The sequence below is a fragment of the Tasmannia lanceolata genome, unplaced genomic scaffold (assembly GCF_043159265.1).
Source record: "Tasmannia lanceolata isolate RefF3 unplaced genomic scaffold, GAP_Taslan_0.1 ptg000013l, whole genome shotgun sequence".
Lineage (NCBI taxonomy): Eukaryota > Viridiplantae > Streptophyta > Magnoliopsida > Canellales > Winteraceae > Tasmannia > Tasmannia lanceolata.
In genome coordinates, this window is record NW_027518690.1 from 18,051,157 (window position 1) to 18,075,769 (window position 24,613).

The following is a 24,613-nucleotide window of genomic DNA, read 5'->3' on the forward strand; positions in this document are numbered from 1 at the left end:
TGTAAATTTCAGAACGTTTTGTTCCGGTACTGACCGAAATCCGAAATTTTGGTCTGAAATTTCACATTTGGGCCGAAATTTAAAACCACGCCCACACGGCCACACCCCGTAATTGTGAGAACACTAGACATCATACCCTACAATTAAAGCAACCATAAGCAAACTCTACCCGTAGGAACATGTAAGGTGGTACGATAGAAGCACCACCCTTGATGTTTGATCCAACAGCAGATGTGTTGATGAGTACGTGTTCCTACAGCCTTTCATCATGTAATTTCTCAAGAAGATAAGCCTACATAATGTCTTCTGATTCCCTGTTTTACCCTATGATCCATCCGAAGAAGCCAATGATGCAAGATTTACATTTGAGCAACCCTAAGCAAACACTGCTCTGTCCTTCAAATCGGTGTCGAAATGTCATTCTAAAATTGTTAATCTTCTGAGGAACAAGATGATAAAAACCGCCCAGATTGACTACTGAACAAACATGTTTCTTCCCATATCTTACAACTTTCAGTTTACAGAGAAAAAGAATACAGATAGCAAAATAGGTAAAAAGCTATCTAAGGTAAAAGCCATATTTCTATTATTAGCTGTTGAATATAATAAGCTGTAGAACTCCCAAGCACAACAACCTCGGCTTGGATTTCATGTAACCGATGGATTCGGCAACCACCAAAGCATATAGATATAAGAATTTATAAGCCCCTCTCCACTTAGAGATCCAATTTCTATAACTGCAAAACTGATGCTGATCAAAAAATTTTGACACAAAATGGTGAAAGTTGGAGTATGGTGAAAGGTTCAGGCCATTTTCGTTTGGATTTGCCGATGAACAAGTACAAGGAACTCAACATAAGAGAGACTGCCCGGAGTCTTGTCTTCAATCATGTACGTCAAGAATAACATTCCTGCATGCAATAAGAAAGAACACTTGAGCACAAAGATGAAATTGAAACAGTCATACACGACAACAAAAATGCACAAGGACATGCATGCTTTTAAGAAAAAAAACTCTCAAAGCGTCATTGGCAACCACGAAAAAAATTAATTCATGGAATATTTGTTTACCCAATGTAAGAAAAAAGGTTAGAGAGGGCTGGTGGGAGAGAGAGTCATACATGAAGAGAGCATGTGATGGGGTCATTGGCAAGCATGAAAAAAATTAATTCATGGAATATTTGTTTACCCAATTTAAGAAAAAAGGTTAGAGAGGGCTGGTGGGAGAGTCATACATGAAGAGAGCATGTGATGGGGTCTCTCTCTCTCTCTCTCTCTCTCTCTCTCTCACACACACACACACACACACACACACCCACCTACACCTTTTTGCCCCTCTCTTACACTAAGTAAACAAATATTTCATGAGTTCTTTTCATGGTTGCCAAAAATGCCCTTAGAAATCAATTGAAAATACATTGCATATTCTTGAGAATATCAATGACCCACTTGGACTTCAAAAAGATGTCAGGTGATATCATTAATTTCCAGATAACAAAATCAACTAAAGTTACGAAGCCTTTCTGAAGTTCGTTTTAACTTGTTTTGGAATATGAGATTGTCAGTTTATCATATAACATGCAATGCCGATGCAGATAACAACATCAGCCACAGTTTGGGAATCAGGGGATCCCCTCATTTTACTTTTATGGATATTATTTTGAATTTAATAAGAATCTCAGTCAAGGTTTTAGGGGTTTTATAAGTCGGCTATGTGAGTATCATGGCTGCAAGAAATCAACTCTTGGGAATCATGGTGGAGCAGGAAGGAATATCAACCAGTGCTTCTATGCGATCCATTTCCAGATAAGACAAGTACGCTCATTGACAAGATATAGATAGATTAACATCGCTCAATTGCTTGTCGACGGGATTTTTCTAAATCAAAGGGAATCTAATTAGGGGAACAGAAGGAGAATCTGAAGTTTCAAATTTTATGCGAGGACAGATTAAACCTTGCCGGAGAAGGACTGATGTTGAGGTACCATAGGACAATCTATTGCAGGGAAGTAGACAGAAAATTATAGGTTCTGGTCCCAAGGAAATAAAATGCTTGTGTGCAAGATATGGTCGCAATACAGGCTCAGTTTTAGAGGATTTAATATTAGATTCAAGCTTGACTGGTTGAGTTATTATTAGTAACCTTCTAGAGAGAAATAGAAAGCCCCTAGGAATTTCTTACCAGATCTACAATCCAGATCTGTTGTTAAGATTCCCATCCCAGCACTAACATGCACAGAAAGTGACATAAATCTCAGCATGAGAACTGTTTGTGAGGTTTGAACACCATATAAGGCTTACAAGATTATGAAGGATATGGTGATAAAGAACATAAAAAAAAAGAGAGTGAATAGAACAATTTCTAAAGAAAATAAAGAAATGGAAGATATTTCAAACGCACAAACCATGGGGACTCAAGGAAGAACCTACACTCAATTCCTAGTAAAGTGGAAAAACAACAGAAACGAAAATTAATTCTTCAAAAAGATTGGAAAGAAAAGCTTGATCCCGCTATTTTCCAAAGATACATCGAAGCTCATCCACTGGAGTCAAATTGTTCCCCCACCAAGTGGAATTTATGCAATCCAAGTAAGTTATATCAAAATCAAGACATAAAGTAAAAGGGTCTAACCCTTTTCTGCTTGTGGAATTGATGATATCAGCAGCAAATCATGTAGACATCAGCGGGGCGGGGAAAGAAGGGACATGGTTCATTGGATTGAGAATTTCAGGGGACCATAATCATTTTATTTTCCTGGATTTTGTTTGGGTTTAGGTCGAGGTTTTAAGGGGTCTTAGAAGTTGGCTACATGGTTAAGTTGTATGCTAGCTTAGGACATTGGGTCTCTGATTTTTAGAAACAATTCTGATGCAAATAGATCTTTGGGGCAGTATTCTAAAGAAGGAAAGTGAACTGAAATTTAAGTTGGGAGTGATAGGATATTAGTTAGGATTTAAAACCAACTATAAAGGCTACCAAAAGGGCTGACTGCTGACTTTGTGCAGCTTTAGACAACACATTTAATTGAAGCTAGAGCTTTGTGTCTGACCTTGATTTGCTACAACAAGGGGCCACTGTGGAATATCAAATAGTTGATAATATATAACAACAATAGCTCCTTTAATTTCAAATTTACAACTAAGTGGATTCCGATGATGAGGGAAGAAATGTGTGTCGATAAGGACAAGTATCAAATTGCATTTTCTTTCAATTAATAAACAAATGAATGAATACAGAACTTACCTGATGGATCTCCCTTTTTGCACAACCGCAAACTGCATAGAATAAAAAGAAGAATCCTCATAAATTAAATAAGACGAGGCCTTAATCAATAAGATATCACAAAGGCTTTATATCACTCCAAAGGTCGAATGTCCATCATACCGGAGGTACGAGCATCTTTGGCGTCTAATCTCATTAACCAAGTTGTTTAGTTTCTTCGACAATTTGTTATCATATTGCTTTAGCACAAACTGAAAAGACCAAAGAAATGTGTTAAAGAAAATGACACGCAGCACCCTTGAAAAGAAAATGCATTTCCTGTTAAAGAATTTCCAAAAACCACCAATATGACTACAAATAGTTGATCATATGTGAACTTTAAAACCAGTCTCCCTGTAAAAGGACAAATCTGTGGAATAATAGAAAGACCTCTGGTTGGATACTACTTGGAACACTAATCTGACTTTTCCCACTGGAAGAATCAAAGGTGATCCGCAGAAAACATGGTTAAGTCACATAATTTCAAAGATAAGTCCATTGATTTCTAGTTATACACCAATGTAAAAGGAGAGACTAGTGCTCTGAGATAAAATAACATGCGTGCTTAGCTGTATATGCATCCTTAAATGCTTACAAGCCAAACAATTTGTAAATGGGTAATTGCACAAAAAGAAGAAAAGCTAAAGATTCCCTTCTGGAAACCTCGATAAAAAGCTTAATTGAGTCATTAATTTTACCATCCAGCAATCAAACCGGTCATTTATCACAGATGGTGCTAGGTTATCTCAGGAAAATGATAAGGGAGAAATACCTGAGTAGGAATTTCATCAACCGAGGGAACTCCAAATATCTGCTGTAAAATATCTGAATTCACCATGTTCCCAACATAAATCAAACAATCCTCTCCATTTTCAAGGAGAAAGATCCCATCATCAGTTACATCCGCACTAGAAAGTGGAATTGTCGGTGGAATAAGAGATTCATCATCCTCCTGTCAATTTTGCAAAAGATAGCAATTCATTCATCCATTTCTGAAGTTCAAAATCATGATTTTCAATTCAAACACACACATTCCATACCTTTGAAATGAGACTATGGATAGCCATCATACGGGGATGCACCAGAGGAACCGCCAACGGAGTTGAAATCGAGGAAACATGAGTGGCCCAATAGGACCGATCATCTATCCTTCCATCAGTACGCAACCCTGTACTTTTAACCAATGCTGAAAACAGGCGAAAGGAAAACAAAATAAGAACCATACACACTGCATATGAAAAGGAGGCAGATAAAACGTTCATAAAATATTTGGAAAGAGTAATGAAACTTCCCAGCACATTTTTTTGAATGATGATGAAACTTCCCAGCATTGTTGCATGGATTCTTTTAAATGGGTGAAGAATCCGTGTCGGACACGTCTCGGATTCCACTAATTCAAGATTCTCTGAGACACTTGTAGATCTCTTTTATCTGTTGTTTCTGAATACTACTACCACAACTTTATAATTACCATATGTTCAGAGTTTTACCCATCATAGTATTAAGTTTCTTAAATGGAAATAAAATATTATATGTACTTAACCTATTGAAATATTCAATATATTGCTTGTTATAACCATATTATTATGTAAAAAAATAAAATTTGAGAATTGATTAAAATATGTTGGCGAATCCACAAATCGCTCTTTTTGAGGTTTGCCGAATATGGCACTCAATACCCGTGTCAGATTCCGACACTCGTATCCATAACACATACTAACATAGTATATCACTAATGTACTTCTGATTTTAAAAACAGCAAGTGTTTCGGTTTTGGTGCGCATTTCGGACGCTTTGTGTCGGTTTGGGTGAAGATTTAAACCATAATTGTTTTTTGAATAGTGAAAACAAATTAGGTTATATTGTTCTGAAATTTAAACCATAATTCTATTTGACCATACTAGAATAAAGATGTGTCATGGATCATCTTAAGAGAATACATCATTTTAAAACTACATAGCATGCCAAAACTGAAGAAAAATGCATATAATTAAGTGAAAATGACAACAAAAATAAGTTCACACCTATGTAACATAAAAATCTCAATAAAAGTTCAGGTTCAAAAATTGGGTTAATAGGCAAGGACTGTTGTTAGTGATAAATACACATGATAAAAATCACTTGTTTTTTGGTTGAATGATAGATAAAAATCACATGTTCCTAGCTAGATGCAGGGTTAATAGGCAAGGGCTGGTTGATAGTGATGGATACCCATTACTAGAGAAAGTTATGTAAAAGTAGTAGAAGGGTCTTGTAGGATTTCAGGTTTCGGTTTTTGTATGTGCTCCGATCATAACGGAAATGGAAATAAGTCGGTTTCAGATGGAAATTTCGGTAGAAATACTATAAAATCAAGGAAAAGTATGGAAACGTTTCATTTAAAAAAAAGTATGGAAACATATGCAAATGATGAACATAAATAAAGATCTCTCATGCATCATGTTAAGAAAATACATCATCATTTTAAAACTACATGGCATGCCAAGACAGAAGAAAAATGCTGACAACAAAAATAAGCTCCCACCTATGTAACAAAAAAAAAAACACAATAGAAGTTCAGGTTCAAAAATGGGGTTAACAGGCAAGGACTGTTATTCGTGATAGATATAGATACACATGATAAAAACCACCCGTTGGGACTGAGCCTCTAGCTCGAGGCTTTGTCGACCTAGAGGTCGGGAGTTCAATCCCAGCTTACCTACCAAAAAAATGAAAAAATAAAAACCACTCGTTTTTGTTGAATAATAGATAAATCACTTGTTCCTAGCTAGATGTGGGGTTAATAGGCAAGGACTGGTTGATAATGATAGATACCCATTACTAGAGAAAGCTGTGAAAAAGTAGAAGAAGTGTCTTGTAAGGTTTCAGGTTTCGGTTTTTGTGTGTGCTCTGATCATAACAGAAATGAAAATAAGTCGGTTTTAGATGGAGATTTCTGTAGAAATACAACAAAATCACGGAAAAGTATGGAAACATACGCAAATGATGAACATTTCAGATGAAAATAGGTGCCAGAATATGCACAAATTCACATTAAAATAAGTGAAAAACGACCCATAATTGTTTAAGAACATCAAACACCAAGTGACATACGTTGTCTTGCATGACTGATAATTCAGTACATACCACATTTCACATGTAATTCATATAAATATCTATACATAATACATACACCACATTTCACATGGAATTCATATAAATACCACTAACATACTTATGGTTTTAGTTATGGTTTGCGTTTTTGTTTCGGCAGGCGTATCAGTAGGGAAGGAAACAAAAACATTTCAGTCATTTCATCTCAGCTTCGGTGTTCTTGTCTTTTACCAATAAATAGATCGGAAAACTGTTTACACGCTCGAGCGCAGATAGCTTATCTGCGCTCGAGTGCAAAAAACAGGGGTGGGCCCACATTTTTTGGGGGATCCAAAGCATTCATTTGATGGGGCCCAATCATAGATAGGGTGTGTACCAAAAATCAGCTCCATTGGATCATCTTAGGGTGTCCATTTGTGGAGGGTAAAATGGACAGATACTGTTTGTCCACAAATCTGCCCATTTTTTTCCTCCACAAATGGAAGGGTTGGGATGATGCAATGGAACTGATTTTTTGTGGACACCCTATCTATGATAGGGCCCATCAAATTAATGCTTTGGATCCCCCCAAAAATGTAGGCCCACTCAGTTTCTGCACTCGAGCGCAGATAAGCTTATCTGCGCTTGAGCACAGGAACAGTAAGCCCTAAATATATTTCATTGTGCAAAAATAAATAAATAGAAAGCTCAATAGGTGTTAAAGAACACGGCCACAACCAACAACATAGTTGCAGTGAAACAATTCCAAGATAGAATAATAATCAATACGCAATGACAGACATACCTAGAGTATATAACGGAAAAAGCTTTAGTCCCTCGGGAAGAATTAGCTGTCCAGAGGATGATACTGTCGCACAAAATTTACGGTACGAGTGAAGAACATTGATGCAAAGGTTTGTTATTTGCTCTCGGATTTGATAACGAGGAGTGGTAGGAATTTCATTCCCAGCTACAAATAGCAGAAATGCAGAAAAAAATTCACTTAGATGAAATCTATAAAATTATGTACTTTACAATACAGATCACATCATTGCTAGAAACTAACCAATATACAACTATAGAACCACAATTAAGCAAAAATAACTACCTTCTAGGTGTAATAACATGAGAAGTTTAAAGACGTTGAATGGGAATCAGAAGTAACCTTCAATAAAAAATCAACTGTCATGGCAAAAGGTGAACCATACCTTGCTTCAAGAAACATGTAAACTGGGTATCCAAATCAGCTGAACGGAATAAATTACTGAGAACCGTTGTGCATGGAAGTGATAAAGTATGGATTCGAATTCTTCTTTGCCCATACACTGTTGTGTACAGCAGGGCACACTGGATAATACAGCAGAGACACAAAAAAGCCATGAGTTCCTTTTCACAAAGAATGAAGGACATAGGAAATTTATCCGAAAATCGATAGAAACAAGAGCTTCAAAAGTACCACATAATTAATGATTGTGGCACAAAAAAAATTGTCCAAACCTGGAAAGCACATTCAGAACCCTCCTGAAATTTATCATCGTGTTTGAAGGTGACCATTATAGTCTTGTCGCAATCAATCTGCACTAGAAAACACAGCTTTTATTAGAGTTGACCACTATAGTCTTGTCACCATCAATCTGCACTATAAACACAGCCTTTATTAGAGCTGACCGCAAGTCAATATTTGAATTTATACAAAATGTTTGGGATAAAATTAAGGAAAATGCTTTGAGGAAGCTCGGGGAGGGAGGCATCCCAAGGTCTGCCACCTCCTTGCGCACCCTGCATTTGGGCCAGACAACCTAAGAGGTCTGACCCACATGCAAGGAGTAGAACTCAAGGGGATGCTGCCCTCCTCGGACTTTGAAAATCCGACAGCAGGGAGAAAATTAATTCTGAATGACAACATGCCTCAATAAAGGTTTAAAACCTGAATGGGATTGGGATAGTCAAACCAATAGTTGCTACAGTGGGAAGCAGATGCGAGTGTGAATACATAGATGTGTGTGTGTGTGTTTGTGTTTGTGTCTATATTAGCTGCAAGTGTGAATACACTGCAATTACATGTATTCACTGCAATTACACGATAAAATGGTGTGTGTGTGTGTGTCTAATTGTGTGAATACACTGCAATTACATGTATTCACCAGCTAATCATACTCTCTTGTAAGGTCTTAACATTTCTCTCAATAGACAGTATAAGAACCAATCCACCTTTAGGATTTGAAAGAATCACCTAGTTTACCTTCATATTTTCATTAAATTCTCAAAAAAACGTGCACTAGATTCCATTAAAAATTTTAACGACCTTGTCTGCACTTCTATTAATTTTTTCTTCACCCAAAAAGTAGTCCCCAAACAGCAAATTGTGAGAGACTTTATTAACCATCAAATCAATCTCTACAGGTAATTCTTTAAAGGTGAACTTGATATACTTATCAACATACGGATCAACCTAGCATCACTTCTAGATAATGCATGGATCATAGTTACCAGGGTGGGAAACGAATTCGGGAAAAGAAATGTGAAACAAAAATGGGAAACGCATTAAAGAAATATAGGGGAAACGAGAAACGAGAAACGAGAAAATGATAGAAAATCGTATGAGAAACATCTTAGGAAACGCATTAGAAGCATTTCATAAAAGAAAGAAAAAACACCTGAAACACAAGGAAAACACGAAATACGTGATTTTGTAAATTTAAATTTTGTTAATTTTAAATTTCTATTTGAATTTTTCTTATTTTTATTTTTATTGCAATATATGCTATTGTTTTCTTTCTTAATATCTATTCCGTAATTTTTTATGTGTTTTTTCCAAAATGATTTTAGTAAGTTCCACACATGTTTCGTCCACATTCCACATGCGTTTTCTACTAGTGTTGATACGTTTATCACGTGTTTCACGCATGATCTACATAAGTTTTCATATGTTTCCCGTGCCTTTCGGAAAAATTTCTCCAATTTCTTTTTATCATATTTCAGAAACATTTTTGAAACGCGTTTCCCATGTTTTAGGGCAAACGAGTTTCCCACCTGCGAGAAACGAGTTTTAGGGGAAACGGGTTTCCCACCCGCCCAAGGAGTTTTCGGCAACTATGGCATGGATAATTCAGTGCTTGCTATGATTTATATGAAATACTGACCCCAGGAAGATCAACATCAGTTGGAATGCGTTTGCAAAAGTTTCCAGAGTATTCCTGAACTTGAAGACCCTACAGAAAGAGAAAACCATATTAGCCCAATAAATTTATAAAATGATACAAATGATAACTTACCAAGAAGTAGACAAAATATTCAATAATAATGGAAACTGAAAAGCATGTATCAAATCACAACTAACCTGGCTACATCTTATGCGCATAACTGCCTCAAAACCTTGGGGCCTTGTAATGTTCCATCTAAGATCATTGTAAAGCTTTGCTGAATCAGAAAGCGCCGAAAAGGGGTAGTAATAATATACCTGCAACAGGAAAACCATAAACTAGTGAAGTTACCAAATGATAAACCAGAATCAGGAAACATTGTCCCTGGTTAGCTTCTAATTCTCTGGAAGATAAATGGTGTTCTCATACAAGAACATCTCCTTCGAAGTTTCAAAGTGAGGGGACTGGCAAGACGATTTTAAATGTTAATGAGCACTACTTTGATTCAAGAATAGTCCTATCAACAAAAATGTGAAGTCAACATTATATCAGCTAGGAGCCTAGGACACAGTTCAAAAAAAAAAAGAAAAAAGGGAAAAAAAAGGTACAATCATTGTTACAAGGATATTTCTTTCTTTAGCTCATTATTGTTGAGGATTCCCACCATGGACAGAATTTTGCTGCCTCCCCAAATAATCAACTTCTTTCCAAGTTATAGAAATGATCATTGAATTTACTTCTTATACGCTAGAAACCGATGAACTCCCAATATTTGAAAAATTTGAAAGTTTGGGAAGAAGGTTGACAAACATGTGTTGATAGATGTGCTGGATTTAAGTAGTTAACTACAAAAGTAGGAACAATAAACAGCATAATGACAGTCTAAACCTAATCCAATGCTAGATTGCATAAAGTGATAGAGGGAGGTATAAGTTTGTAAACGAAAACAATATTTGTAGTGCCAACAAAAAATAATGAATATATGACATAGAATAAACGTGGAAGCTTTAAGTTAGATTCTTAGCTATTATTAATGGTAATCCTGTTTCATGAAATATGGAGGTAGAAGTTTCAAGATTACATTATGAGATAGAAGGAATTCGGTGGATGGGGTAATACTTACATTAAGTTTCAAGCTTCAAGATCCGTATATCACTTCTATCCGTATAGGGATTCAAATCATCAAGTTTTATCCTTGGGCAGCAGAGATGTGAAGTCCAATTGAATGATTCAAAACAAGTATGTGTAATATCACAACTAATAATGGCAGATGATATAGTGGCCTTTTGCAATGACAGCAATAAAAGAGACTCACAATCTCATGCATCTTAAGGTGGTCTTTAGTGGTATGCAGAATTAGAATGAATTTGGGGAAGACGTTAGTGGTGGGGGTAAATGCTGAGGAGGAAGATATGTGAAGAGTAAGTGCATATATGACTTATATACACCATACTATAAGTCGTGCTGTTTGATAGGGATTAGTATATTTGTATATGGCTTGTATTGAATTGGGTAGGTAACCATTATGCCCACACAAGTTGGTGCATCGCAAATGGTATATTGACATACTGTGTTGTTTAAATTACGTAAAGGACACAAGACAAGTGCAAGCCTAACTTGAACTCCATATTTTCCTTCAAACATTTTTCCCTTGGAGCATTCTACTCTTTTCTCTTTTTCCTTCTCAACTCTCTTCAACTTGCAAGGATTTGACATGTTATCGGATCCTATGAAGATCTACATCAACAACTTGTGAAGAAAAGAATGGCCTAGGAGAATTTTGAGAGGAAGACTATCATCAAGCCATGGAGTTTGATTCTGAATTTTGGGCATCTAGGACTTTAATTCAGACCTAGTAGCATAAATATGGATTTAATGTGGCTTGATCTTCACTCTTGAGCATTTGTAGGGTGGTTCCTCTCTCCTTGTAGTGCAAACCTTTTATCAGATCCTATGAAAATCTACATCAGCAACTTGTGAAGAAAAGAATGGCCTAGGAGAATTTTGAGAGGAAGAGTATCATAGAGCCATGGCGGAGCAAGGGCTTAAAGGGTGAAGTAATCAATGGCGACAAGCAGGAGCTTCTTTTGGCGGAGCGCGGGCTTAAAGGGTCTCAAAATGTCCATTCCCCACATTGCGAAGGGGATTGGGCAATGAATTGGCTGAGCGGTGTCACGAGCATGGAGGAAAATTTCTGACAGCGCTCACACCTTTGGACGAGTCGTTTCGCATCATCCTATATAGTGGGCTGGAAAAATCCCTGGCAGAGTACCTTCTGAGCGAGGGCTCTGCCCCCAGTTGCTCGCCACAGATCCCTTCATGTACTTCCCTTCCCTGAGAGCATAATCTACCTCGCAGGGGCGAAGGCACTTGAGGTAGGGCCGGGTGATGGACGTTCGATACAGACTGTCGTCCACGATCGTGCACTATGGTGACGCGGTTATAATCTTCCTTGCTTCTTGGTGATTTTCCGGGAGGGTGCCGTTGTGCAGGTAGTTTAGGATGGGGTCTATCCAACTGGGATCAACTTCCACTTGCATGATTGATTCAGTTTCTTCGATGTTGGACTGTGCGAGGGTTTCCACGTATATCGGGCCAAGCTCAGCATAGCTGGTGGAGGCTAATCGCGAGAGCACGTCTGTGCAGGTATTTTTGGCCCTTGGGATCCGAGATATTTTGAATTCATCAAACTTGGTTGCGGTTCCCTTCACGGCTTCCAAATATTTGGCCACATGGGGCTCCCTGGCCTCGTATTTGCCGGTAACCTGTCCGATCACGAGCTGAGAGTCATCATAGACTTGTAGGCATCGCGTCGTGGTAGCGAGCAGGCCTCATATTCAGCTTCGTTGTTGGAGATTTTGAAGTTGAACCAGAAAGCATACTCTTGGGGTAAAGTTATCGGGTTCCAAGAGGACGATGCCCAGCCCACTTCCCTGGGTGTTGGAAGAGCCGTTGACGGTAGAGGGTCCAGCCGTACCTCGCCCCTCAGTTGGCTCTTCAGGGATGGTGCATTCGACAATGAAGTTGGCCAGTACTTGTGATTTAATGGCGGGCCTAGGCTTGAAATGCATATCGAACCCGCTGAGCTCGACCGACCAGTTGATCTTCGGGCTTCTGGAGAATGTCCCTTAAGGGCTGGTCAGTGAGAATGGCGATTGTATGGGCCTGAAAGGAGGGTCTGAGCTTGTGCGCAGCGATGACAATGACGTACGCTAGCTTTTTCGCCCGTGGGTACCATGTTTCACATCCATATTTTGGTCTCTTAGCACCTTGCTCACGTACCATATCGACTTTTCCACTTTGTTTTCTGTTGGGTCCCGCCTATATATACAGCTATAGCTCTTCGCCTGGTTTAGGCTTGGTAAGAAGTGGTGGCGAGCTCAGATAGTTCTTTAGCTGCTCGAAGGAGTTTTGGCACTCTTCGCTTCACCGCGAGTCGCTGGCATTCTGGAGAGCCGCGAAGATAGGCATGCATTTTTCCGCAGACTTCGCGATAAATCACCCAGGGCTTCTATCCGACCAGTGAGTCTTTGAATTTCTTTCATTGTAGTTGGGGGCATGGTTTTAAATTTCGGCCGAAACGTTCGGTGGAAAACGAAATGAAATTCACAGTGAGTCGAAAAAATACCAAACTTCGCCGAAACGTTTCGGAAATTTCGGCCGAAACGTTTCGGAAATTTCGGTGAAACGTTTCAGTGAAGTACAAAATTTCACCCGAAATTTCGGTGAAATTTTTACAAGTTTCGTCCGAAATTTCGTACTGAAACCGAAACCGAAACCGAGATTTAAAACCTTGGTTGGGGGTGACATTTCTAATATGGTGTGGACCTTTTCTGGGTTGGTCTCGATGCCTCACTGGCTAACAAGGAAACCCAGAAATTTCCCAGAGGGGAATCCGAAGGCGCATTTGGCTGGGTTGAGCTTCATACCGTAGCGCCGCAAGATCTAGAAGGTTTAATCCAAGTCGGCGACTTAATACTCCGCTCGTAGGCTTTTGGTCAGCATGTCGTCGACGTATGTCTCCATGCTTCGACCAATCTCGCTGGTAAAAAACTTGTTGGCGGGCAGTTGATAAGTACTGACAGTATTTGCTGAAGGGAATCACCTTGTAGCAGAAGATGCATTGATTGGTGATGAAGGACATCTTCGGGATGTCCGGCTCATGCATGCAAATTTGGTTATATCCCGATATGGCGTCCATGAAACAGAGCAGCTCATGCCCCAACGCCGTGTCAATCAAGAGATCAATCTGTGGCAGGGGGTAGGAGTTTTTAGGGCAGGCCTTGTTCAGGTCTATGAAGTCAATGCAGATCCTCCACTTGCCATTTGGTTTTTTCACCATAACCATGTTGGCCAATCACTCGGGGTATTTTATTTCCCAGATGAATCCGGCTTTTAGGAGTTTGTCGACCTTTTCTTTGATTGCTTGGCGTCGCTCAAGCTCGTAGTTCCTTCTCTTCTGCTTCACCGGTCTCGCATCTTTGTCAACACTTAGACGGTGCATGGTTATGTCAGCGCTGATTCCTGGCAAGTCGGTGGCTGACCATGCGAACACATTGGCGTTAGCCTGCAGGAAGCTTATCAGTTGGGTGCGAAGCTCGCTAGTGAGAGACGATCGTATGTGCACCGTTCATTTGGGTTTTCCATCCTTGAGCGGGACAGCAATAAGATCCTAGGCCGGCTTCGGCCTGACATCCGGTGTCTCAACCGCAAGAGTGGCCTTCCCTTTTTTCCTTCATTGAGGGAGGCGAGGTAGCACTCTCGTGCAACCTTCTGGCTTCTACATGTTTCTCCGACCCCTCTACGCATTGGGAATTTCATTTTCAGGTGGCATGTGGACATGACAGCCTGTAGTCGGTATATGCTGAGGGTGTCTTTAGCACCAATAATTGCGTTATATGCTGAGGGTGTCTTTAGCACCAAGAACGCAAAAAAGGTGGCATGCCAAGGGGCTCTATCGACCGTGAAGGGGAGGTTTATTAACCCCTCAGGCTCTACTAGCAGCCAGAGCAACCGTAAAGGGGCTGTCAACCTGCTTCATCTTATTTAAGTCGACCTCAATATCTTGAAGTGTGGGGTGGAAGAGGATATCCGCGAAGCTCCCGGTATCCACCAAGATCCGGTTTATTTCAAAGTTTGCAATGAAGGTGGTGATGACCAGAGCATCATCGTGCAGGGTGGAGACCCCTTTCAAGTCACTGTCTCTGAAAGTTATCTCCAGGTTGAGTTGGGCTCTTTTGTTGGCCTCGTGGACATCGTAAATCCCACGAGCGTACTTTTTTCCTTTGGGAAGCGGTAGTCCCTTCTGCGGCCCTACCGGTAGCAATGGTGTGTACAATTAGGTGGGGGAGGGTCTTTGCCGGCGTCTGCCTCATCTCGATCTCGGGCCCTGGCACGTGGTGAGTCACGTTTCCAAACCCAATCCCTGCGCTCCGAGACCGCTCTCGCAGTCTTTCGCATCGATGGTCCTGACGCCTACCACGTCCTTGAGCCCGCTCGGGCCCCTGTCCCTCTACATACTGGATGAGGTGATCCCGCTCTGTTAAGCTCTCAATCTGCTCCTTCAGTTGGTAGCAGTTTCCTGTGTCGTGGTTGTAGGCGTGATCAACCCGGCAATACATACTCTTATCTCCCCGAGTGCTCCCGGGCCTCATCTGCGGGAACCAGTAGAAGAGGCGCTCGTTTTTTAGCTCCATGATGATTTCCTCCATGGATGTATTAAGCAGTGTGCACTTTCACAATTGTTTGGGCGGGCTCCGGTTTCTTCTCGGGGCCCACTCTCATCTTGGTGGGGATGTTTGCTCAGATCCCCCCTAAAGCGAGTCTCGTCTATGCTTCTTTTCCCACCGGAGAAGCGACCTTCCTTCAGCTCTTTGTGCGTGAGAGCGTTCTCCTCATTGTGGATATATTTGCCGCATCACTTACGGTGGTCGGTTAGGTTTTTGGCCGGCATCATGAGCACCTTATTGCAGAACAGGGCCGACGCTTGCAGCCCTAGCTCGAAAGCGAACTGAGCGAACAAATCTGTGACCTCCACTGCGGCTACACTGAACCAGTTGAGATAACTCTGGAGGGACTCGCCTTTCTTTTGCCTTTGAGCTTGAAGGAGGTTTTCGCTTCCTGGGTAACTCTGTGCGGTCGTGAAATGCATTGCAGACTCCTTTCCCAACTACTTAAAGGAGTTAGGAGCCAGGGGAACGGGAGGATTGGGGCGCTAAACTTGCGCCAATGCAGGAGTTTGGGCTAGATGGCCTCGCCCAGGACTGGACAAAGCGCTCCGGGGGGCATAGCTATGGGCCATTGGCAAGCGATAATCATCTTGGGTGTGTGATGGCCCTGATCCACCACTTCCCGCTCTGATATTGTAGCTAGCCTGTGTAGCAGGGCAGTCAGATGTTCCATCTGGTGGTGTAGGCGGGTCTATCCGCTCTTCACCTTGGTTTGTTTTGGTTAAGGGCTGCTAGCATAGGAAGAGGTGGAGCTCCTCCCACTGACACGGTTAACATTGGGCACAGAGACTGGACCCGGGGGTTATCTCGGGTAGTTGATCGGTTGTTCATCGGCATGGCGCTAAGCCCTCTTTTACCGGGGAGGCCCTATTGGGCCCCAAGGTGGGCGCCAATATGTTGACGCTCAAATCCGTCCAAGCGAACGAACGGGTGTGATTGCATCGATCTCGCCTATTGTCCAATGTTGATGGCGGGAAGGAAGCTAGACGTGTGTCATGCGCCCACATACAACAGGTTAGGGACCTCCCGGAGTTGGAACTCCGAGGGAACCCTCCGATGCTCAAGTCAGTTAGGAGATCAATAGAATGAGGATTTAGCACAGGAAGGCAGTGTGATACCTGGTTTGGAGAGGAGGGTTGCTATTTGTAGACGGAGGTTCCATATTCCAGGACTTGGTGTAGTAGCGATGTGTCAAGACATTACTCACCATAGGGCGATATTGGTGTTTAGCAATGTATAATCTCCATAGGACGGAGTTGAATGGACATCCTAGGAGTGAACCACGATCTCTGGCGTGTCAGGTACAATGGTTGGAGGCAATTGGAAGGTTCCGGTAGCATCTTGCCTTTTGGGTGGTTGGCGGATGTGACCCGTTTCCTGTGAGACAACGTGCATTGGTGAGGTGGCGGTCAAGCATCGTGTAGTATGGCTCTCAAGGGAGATGGATGTCAGGGGGGTGACAGGAGATGATCACCCAGTATACTTTGTGGGGTTCACGTGTCGGAGATCGAACGATTGCTCAATCGGAGGATGGAAATGAATCCATGATCGTCCAAGGCTGGTGCACCTGGTCGGACCCTGAGTTGCTAGAGACACCTTAGAGTGAGTGCTAGGGGTTAGGTGCCATGTGTCATGATCATACCGTCTATTCGTTTTTACCCCCATCAGTCATGCAGAAGTAGATGACCAACCAACAAGGACTGATAATTTTGGTGGATTTCAAGAAAGCTTTAGAAAAAGCTACATATGTATTCAATCTGTGTTATGATAGGGATTCAGTTTCCTTATTTGCAGATACTGTTGATAGCAGTCAGCATGTGTTTAAGAGTGCACTAAATGATTTTGCCTGTACATATCTAGTAATGATGATGCACCAGGATACCCTTGCCCTGCTCTTTAAAACCTTGAAATCTATAATCAATCCCCATCATGCTATTTCTTGTGGTCAAAGCTTTTGGGAAGTATGGGTGTGCCACAACTTTTTATGGAGTCCACAATATAAATCAAGTTTAGATGGTAAAAGTTTGTTGTTTGTTATCACTCAAAGACCACATGCATTGACACCATTTCCTCAACATTTTCCTGGAAGAAGATAGGTGAAAAAGTCTAGAAGGAAAATTTTCTCCTCACCTTAACGTTGAGCAAATGCCAGTGTCTATTTCCATGTGTTGTGGATTAATCAAAGTGTCGAAGTATTTCAACTTGACACATTGCAGTTTCTACACAAAACTATACGAAGAAACAAATGTGTCACTTGGTACAAACACAGTTAAATAACAAATATGTCACATGGTACAAACATGGTGCAAAGTACAAACACTTGTTCACTAAAGTGTTTGCATTGTCGATAGCTTGTGTAAAGGCTATCCCATGTTTCAAATTTGTATCCGCCTATGACTTGTGGGAAGGGTGGAGAGAACTGTGCTTTAGTGTGGAGAGTAAGCAAAAAGTCGTTGAAAAGTGGGCTTCTCCAGAGCGAGGGCTCTTGAAATTTAACTTTGATGGGTCCAGTTTGGGGAATCCTAGGCCTGCTGGCATTGGAGGGGTTTTGAGGAATGATCGTGGTGAGGTCATTTGGGCCTTCTCAAGTCCAATAGGGATGACGGATTCCACGTAGGCTGAAGTGAGTGCTGCTCGTCAAGGAATCACGTTAATTGCTAATGACCGGTTGAATAGTGTGGTGAATGAGGATGATTCTCTCAATGGATCGGCTCCTCCCCCATGGAGATCCCATCACTTCTTTGATCAAATGATTGATTGGATGGAATCCACATCGTTCTAGTTTAGGCATACCCACAGGTCTTCTAATTCGATGGCAGATGCTCTCGCCAGAGATGGTGTTACCTTGGAGGATCTGGCACTTTATGACTCTACCTCCTTGACGCCTTGATCCAAGCATCTTATTGTATTTTCCTTTGTTCTTTGTCTTCCTTCGTTCCCCTTTTTCTATGTAATTTGACCATCTTGGTCTAATTTTAATGAAATTGGCTATCATTCGAGAAAGAGAGTGAGAGGGAGAGGGAGACTAAATCATCCTGCACAACAGTCGTATCAGATGATATGGTAAAATAGGTATCAGATTTGGGATGCCACGTACATAACAGATGTCCAGTACTTATCCTTGAATTGCAGAATAACAAAGATGTGAGATATAACACAACACTCCCCCCCCCACACTGCCACGTACATAACAGATGTCCAGCACTTATCCTTGAATTGCAGAATAACAAAGATGTGAGATATAACACCTCCCCCTCCCCCCAAGGGGAAAAAAAAAAACTGACCTCAAAGCAATATCTAGTTGGCGCAGCAAAGATAAACCAGCCTCAACTTTTGCCAAGCCAAGGTGGATTACCAAAGCTATTCATGCCCCTAGGGACTGGATGGGATCTGCACATTTCATCCATCCATTACTAAGCACGAAGGGTTTTTCTAATTGAGATTTGTTGGTTGGGAAGGAGAGTTGCTTCTTAGAGGATTAATTATTTCTTAAAGATTCAGATCCGTCCATTACCAATGAAGTTTGTATTATTTCTTACAGATTCAGATCCAATGTCACCCACATTAATAAGTGGGCCAAGAAGTTTGTGGGTGAAAGATTGCAAATCTTTCCAATGAGTCTCAATGTAGTAACACATGGGCAGTGTTCAATGTGAGAGTGTTTCGTATTTTTGCATGTGCTATTAAGTGACCATTTCTTGTGAGCTCCTTCAAGAAAGGTGATAAAGAAGCAAATAAAAGAAAGTTGCGCACACCAAAATTATCAGAAACATCCTATATGCCATTGAGTAATAAAAAGTGGGTCAGGCCAATTATCAAACAAGTTGTTTAGCTCCCACTCTTAAAGCAAAGACCAATATCTTCTACAAAGGTCAGGTGCCAACAATTTGTGTCAAACTATTCAATGAATAACTAGGAAGCATGAGGCAGAAAAGAAGTTCAACATACCTGACCCCCTGTAGTTCTTGGGACAACAGAGATAGACGCAATATCTATGTATGTCTGGGTAGTAATGAAAACATCCACACAAACCTGGTAGAGTTTCAAACATATTAAACAGTTCACCTTAATAAATTACAATGACATATACAAATTTCACTTTATATTCATAGCATAGATAAAATTGCAGAACATTATTTTCCCAACAGAAAAGAAAAACTAACTTAAATCTCACCTGATACTCTGCGAGTTCTATTGCCATTGTCTTTAGAGTCTTGTCTGCTGGCTGGAGCAATTTATGGATTTCCTGAGGTCCAATGATGAAAAAAACCCACATTTTTAGTAAGAAATCATACACCACCTCACCTTCACACTTAAGCTACAAAGAAATAAGGTAGCAATGTGAATGGTCAGGTATTTGATGTGATTTGATAAGAACCACAGTAATCCAGATATTTATTCCAAAAAAGGAACCAATGATCATAAATTCCTTTTTCTATAAACTACAATCTGTCAGAACTCGGAATCAACGGATTTTTTAATTTCTGTCTAACTCTTTGGGTCATTCATTCATTATTTGAAGTGAAGTTTCCCAATTCAAAAATCATAATCTGCCCCTATCACGATTGCATTCTCAAAAAAGAATAAAAAGGAAGCAAAAATCCACTGGTGGTAGTAATTATAGAACTTTCTTATACCAAAATTTTAAAAGAAAATCACCTGATGGCATATATTTTCTATCTACAAAAGATTGAAGTAGCTAGAGATATGAATAGACCGAGTAGCTGAATGATTCAATGATATCTAAAACATGAATGAAGTGAGCAATGAAAATCTTGCATGTCATCCAATCCAAACACAGTTCCCACAAGAGGACCATTAAAGCTCGAGAAAATTAAGAAATGAGATCCATACCTTCTCCCCAGCTGAGACATTTGTTCTTCCTTCAGCTTCTCTTGCAGAGAGCGCTCCAATGCCAACTGATGGCAAGACTGCAGTAAACATATTGGAAGAATCAGATATCCGATATCTAACATTAAAAAAAAATCAGATATCTGATATTTCAATTTCAACGTCTTCCAGCATCGTGTTAAAGCAGCTGAAGAGGGCATAAGGATATAAGTGAAACCGACTATGGATAAACCTTAGAAGCCAGGAAAAAAAGTTAAGCATAAAAGGAATGAAAGAGAGAAATGGTATATTACAAGATTGGTGATGGGAAGCATATCTTATTCTAGACAGGCAAGCGTGAGAGGATAGCCCGTTGGCTTCCCACTGCTGACCTTTAGGAAAGCTCTGAATCCTCTAATCAGGACAAGAGAGTACCTTGAAAATTCAGGTCACAAACCAGTTTGATTCCAACAAGCAGGATGGTCTGTCAGCTAGGGTGGTGAGGGGGGGTTTAGCTCCCCAAAGAAGCTATCTTTAGGGTTTTTATTTTATTTTTAAATGGCAAAAATTTTATTAAAAAAGAAGAGGAAACCCCAAGGGCCGAGATGGTCAACAAACATCCCATGCAAGACCAGAAAAGAAGACAGATGAAAAAAGAAAAGAGGTAAGCGCTAAGAAAATATAAAATGTGAAGGAGGGGATTAAACAACTCTAAGCAGGCCCTATCCACCTCAAAATGAGCCAAATGATCAAGCATCATTATTTGTTTTCAGCCAAACATGCTGGAACTTCACATGGTGACGCTCAACACGATCCAAGATGTCGTCTAACACGTCAAAGAATCTCCAAGAGAACATACATCCCCAATTCAACCATCTTATCACATTTACAGAATCGTCTTCCACTATTTAGTCAATATCTTGAATACCAACCTCGGAGCAAGTCTAGTTTAAAACTTTAATGCCTACTGGGACAAAGAAAGGTCACTGTAATGGCGCCGTGGAAACAAGAAAGAGATATAAGAAAGCTACATACAAAAAGGCGAAAAGAAATTATATATATTTTTTTTATTATTATTTTTTTTTTGGGGGGGGGTGGGGGGGGGGTGGGGGTGGGGGTGGGCGGGGTGCGTGGGGTGGGTGGAATAAAAAATATCCAACTCTCTTTCGAGACTCCTAGTCTAGCCAAATGATCAGCCACCTCAGAACATGCCTGAAGGATAAAGCCATAGTTCTTTTATAGTCTGAGATCTCGTCAAAAAATCTATCAAACCTCATGGGTTTTATGGGATCCTTTAAGGAATTTGATGACATTTAAGGAATCGCCTTAAACCACCCCACAAACCAAGCCATTTGATGCTAAGAGATTGATGCCTTACGAGAAGCCCGGACCTCCACTTCCGGTGCATCCGCTACCCCAATGGGGCCCGCAAAAGCCCAGACAATCCCCCCTTGGTCATTTCTTAGCACCCCCCCTATTCCGGCCAATCCCGGATTTCCAAAACTAGATCGATCAAAATTGAGTTTGAGGCATCCTATAGGGGGTTCCCAGTTTTGAGCTACCAACTGCTTCTCCTCCATGCTCGTACACACTTCCTTCCATCCTTCCCACAGATCATACGGCGATACAAAAGCGAATGCTGGAAGAACTTTCACCCACGCTGAATAAAAAGTCAGGATTTCTAGCATGGCCCTTAAATAGTCTCGCATTTCTCTCCTTCCATAGAACCCACATTGTGGCTAGGAGGGATACATTCCACAAAATGTTCCCTTTCTTCTTCCAGGGAACCAAGGACCAACCTTGAAGTAGTTCAATGATCGTTTCAGGGAAAACCCAATGGATGCCAAACCGGTTTAGTAACTTATCACACACCACCCTCGCCACTATACAATGGTTGTTTCTCCTACCTGAATACATGATGCACAATGATCTACAATTATCATCTCCCTTCTTCATTCATAGTTCTTCCATCTAAGAAAGCTAGAAATGAAATGGAATCAGACCCATAACTCCATCTTCAAATTCAGAAGAATAGGGAAATGATTAGAAATGGATTTAGTTGATGCTACTTAAGAGGAATTGGGATACCTTGAACTTCATCAAGTACTTCGGAGGAAATGATCAGGTCAACTTTTACTCCAGTTTATGATCCAAGTGAACTGAGCCCCCCATACCATTCCAAAAAAAAAAAAAAAAAAAACCCTGAAGTGAGCCCCCACAAGCAGATCTAATAGCTTGTTTATGTGAAGAAATTCCGAGAACGCAAGTATACTCTGATAATTTTCTTAGTACAATTTTATGGGATTTTTCGAGCAAGGTGACTAGATTGTATTTACTAATATTTGGAAGCAAATGTCATCTACCTCTGCAAAAGCTTTAATCTAGCTTGTCTTAAATTTTAAGAGGCCAACTGGTAAAGATGAATCATTGTGTCAATCATCTTTTGCATTTTACTCTTTATCTTTCAGTTTTTACTTTTTGCTATGAACCTGGAGAAACAAGAAGCCATCTCTTTGTGTCCATATGCCAAAAAGGTAGGGACACCTTTCCTATTTGGACTATTTCATGTCTTTATGATGTACTTGTAGACGATTCTATTTATTTCTGGAACAAGTGGTGTCATCCAATCATACTGATCATAAGATGCTTATGAAGAATGTTATTTCCCATGATGTTTCTCGGAATCAGGAAGGAGTGGAACACCAAAGTAATCACAGGCACCTTTGTGGATCTCAGATTATCAAGAATTGACTCGCCTGAGTCAACTCCTTTTACCTTTCGCCAACTTTATTTTTTGAGTTTCGAAACAGTTGTTGAGAAAACAATAAGGCTTTGTAACCCTAGCAAGATACATTGCACGGCTTGATGAACAAGCATATAAGGCAAAAGGCAAGAACCTGATTTCTAAATATTACTATGAAGATGTTAATTATTTGTGGAAGATATTTAGAATAGCTCCACTTGCCCATCTTCTGCAGGATACTAGTATACTTGATTATTTAAGAAATACTCAAACATGGATACGTCCAGTATGAGTCCTTCAAAATTTATGCAACAGAGACAATACCATGATTAAAAAAATGGACAAAATGATTAGGTAACTGAAAAAGTGAACTAATTGTTGAATGGTACAGAAACTCTTGCACCAAGATAAGGTAGAGCATACGGGAGGGATAGAAATCAGCATTTTTCAAAGTATTAGAAACAAAAAATAAACAGTGTATCTCATAACATAAGATAATACACCATACATATATAATAAAATTTAGAGAATTTAACTAAATTTAACCTAGAATAAAGGAATTACAAACATTTTTATCCCCTTTTATTGTTCAAAGAAATAGAAATTGGTGATTATAGCATGAACAAGACTGGCTTACTTAGATATAAATTGAAGGATGCAAGTATAACACTTACAGGCAACAACCATGTAAGCTAATTCAATGAAAGTGTCATATATTTGAAGCATGATAGTCAATTCAACAAACAGAAGTACCCATTAAGTAACCAGTACACTTGCCAGCAACATAACTAAGCAAAGAAGCACGATGATTTTAATCTGCTACAAAGACTGGAAAGAAAAAATGATGTCTTTTTTTAAAGGTGAAAAAATGGTGTCTTGCCTGACTGAAATACAAGCAGTCTTCCGCCTGTGGACTTCATTGCCAAAAATGCAGCCTGAAAGATAAATAACAAAAGTGATTAACAGAAAGTAATCAAGTTCCACAGGGATTATCAATACTTAAACACTAAGACTCGAACATAGAGTCACCTAGCAGCCAGGAGCAGTTGACTTGTGATGTAATCCAAGCTGTTGGATCATCATTTGATTTATTATTGCACTTGTTATCTCATTTTATTTGGATTATTTGACTCATTTACTTATCTATTTGATATGCCTAGGATGTGGGGGATGTCCACACCATCTAGGGCCCATTTGCACACACCACACATGCTTTTATTTTTTGTTTAGGTCCCTTTTCCATTTTTGCCTTTATTTTACTTTTTACTTGTGTTTTATTGTAGGGATACATTTTTGCCTTTACTTTCACTTGGGAATAGAGCTACCAAAGGAGGGCCCACTAAAAGCATATAAATATGAAAATAGATGGAGAAGCCCTAATTTTTGGAATTTGGGTGAAAAAAGAAAAGAAAAGCCAGCCGACAGCTCTCCTCTCCTCTCCCACGCCTACAACAAGCCTCTTCCCCTCTCTCCCTATCGGGTACAACTCCTCTCCCCTCTCTCTCTCTCTCTCTCTCTCTCTCTCTCTCTCTCTCTCTCTCTCTCTCTTTTCCCAAATTTCTATGTTTCTTCTTCCCCATCCCTATTTCTATTTGTCTTCCTCTTTCTTGGCATCCCTTCACCCCTTTTTCTTGGTTTCTTATCTCCCTCTTTTATTCTTTCCTTTTTCTCTTCTTCTACTCCCTCTCTTATTCTTTTTCCAACCCTAATTTCAAGCTTTAATTGACGAGGGCTGCTGTCCGGGACTTTGGAACGCTACAACGGGCTTTTCCAACCCCCTCTTGGCTTCTTTGCTAGAGAAATCTTCAAGTGGAAAGACTTCTGCGATTTCCAG

At 40.3% G+C, this 24,613-nt stretch overlaps 1 protein-coding gene across 1 annotated transcript in view; it reads right to left on the minus strand.

The window, feature by feature from the left end:
* Positions 1-452: 452 nt before the first annotated feature.
* Positions 453-24,613, minus strand: part of LOC143889919 (protein transport protein SEC24 C-like) — a 53,997-nt gene continuing 29,836 nt past the window's right edge. The window contains exons 12-25 of the mRNA XM_077394320.1: positions 23,660-23,714; positions 20,061-20,137; positions 19,381-19,452; positions 19,155-19,238; positions 9,675-9,794; positions 9,478-9,546; positions 7,832-7,909; positions 7,543-7,681; positions 7,140-7,304; positions 4,303-4,448; positions 4,035-4,214; positions 3,386-3,474; positions 3,245-3,276; positions 453-911 (exon numbers count right to left, since the gene is read on the minus strand). Coding sequence (XP_077250435.1) covers positions 805-911; positions 3,245-3,276; positions 3,386-3,474; positions 4,035-4,214; positions 4,303-4,448; positions 7,140-7,304; positions 7,543-7,681; positions 7,832-7,909; positions 9,478-9,546; positions 9,675-9,794; positions 19,155-19,238; positions 19,381-19,452; positions 20,061-20,137; positions 23,660-23,714 — 1,413 coding nt within the window. The 3' untranslated portion in view covers positions 453-804. The remainder of the gene's footprint in view (positions 912-3,244; positions 3,277-3,385; positions 3,475-4,034; positions 4,215-4,302; positions 4,449-7,139; positions 7,305-7,542; positions 7,682-7,831; positions 7,910-9,477; positions 9,547-9,674; positions 9,795-19,154; positions 19,239-19,380; positions 19,453-20,060; positions 20,138-23,659; positions 23,715-24,613) is intronic.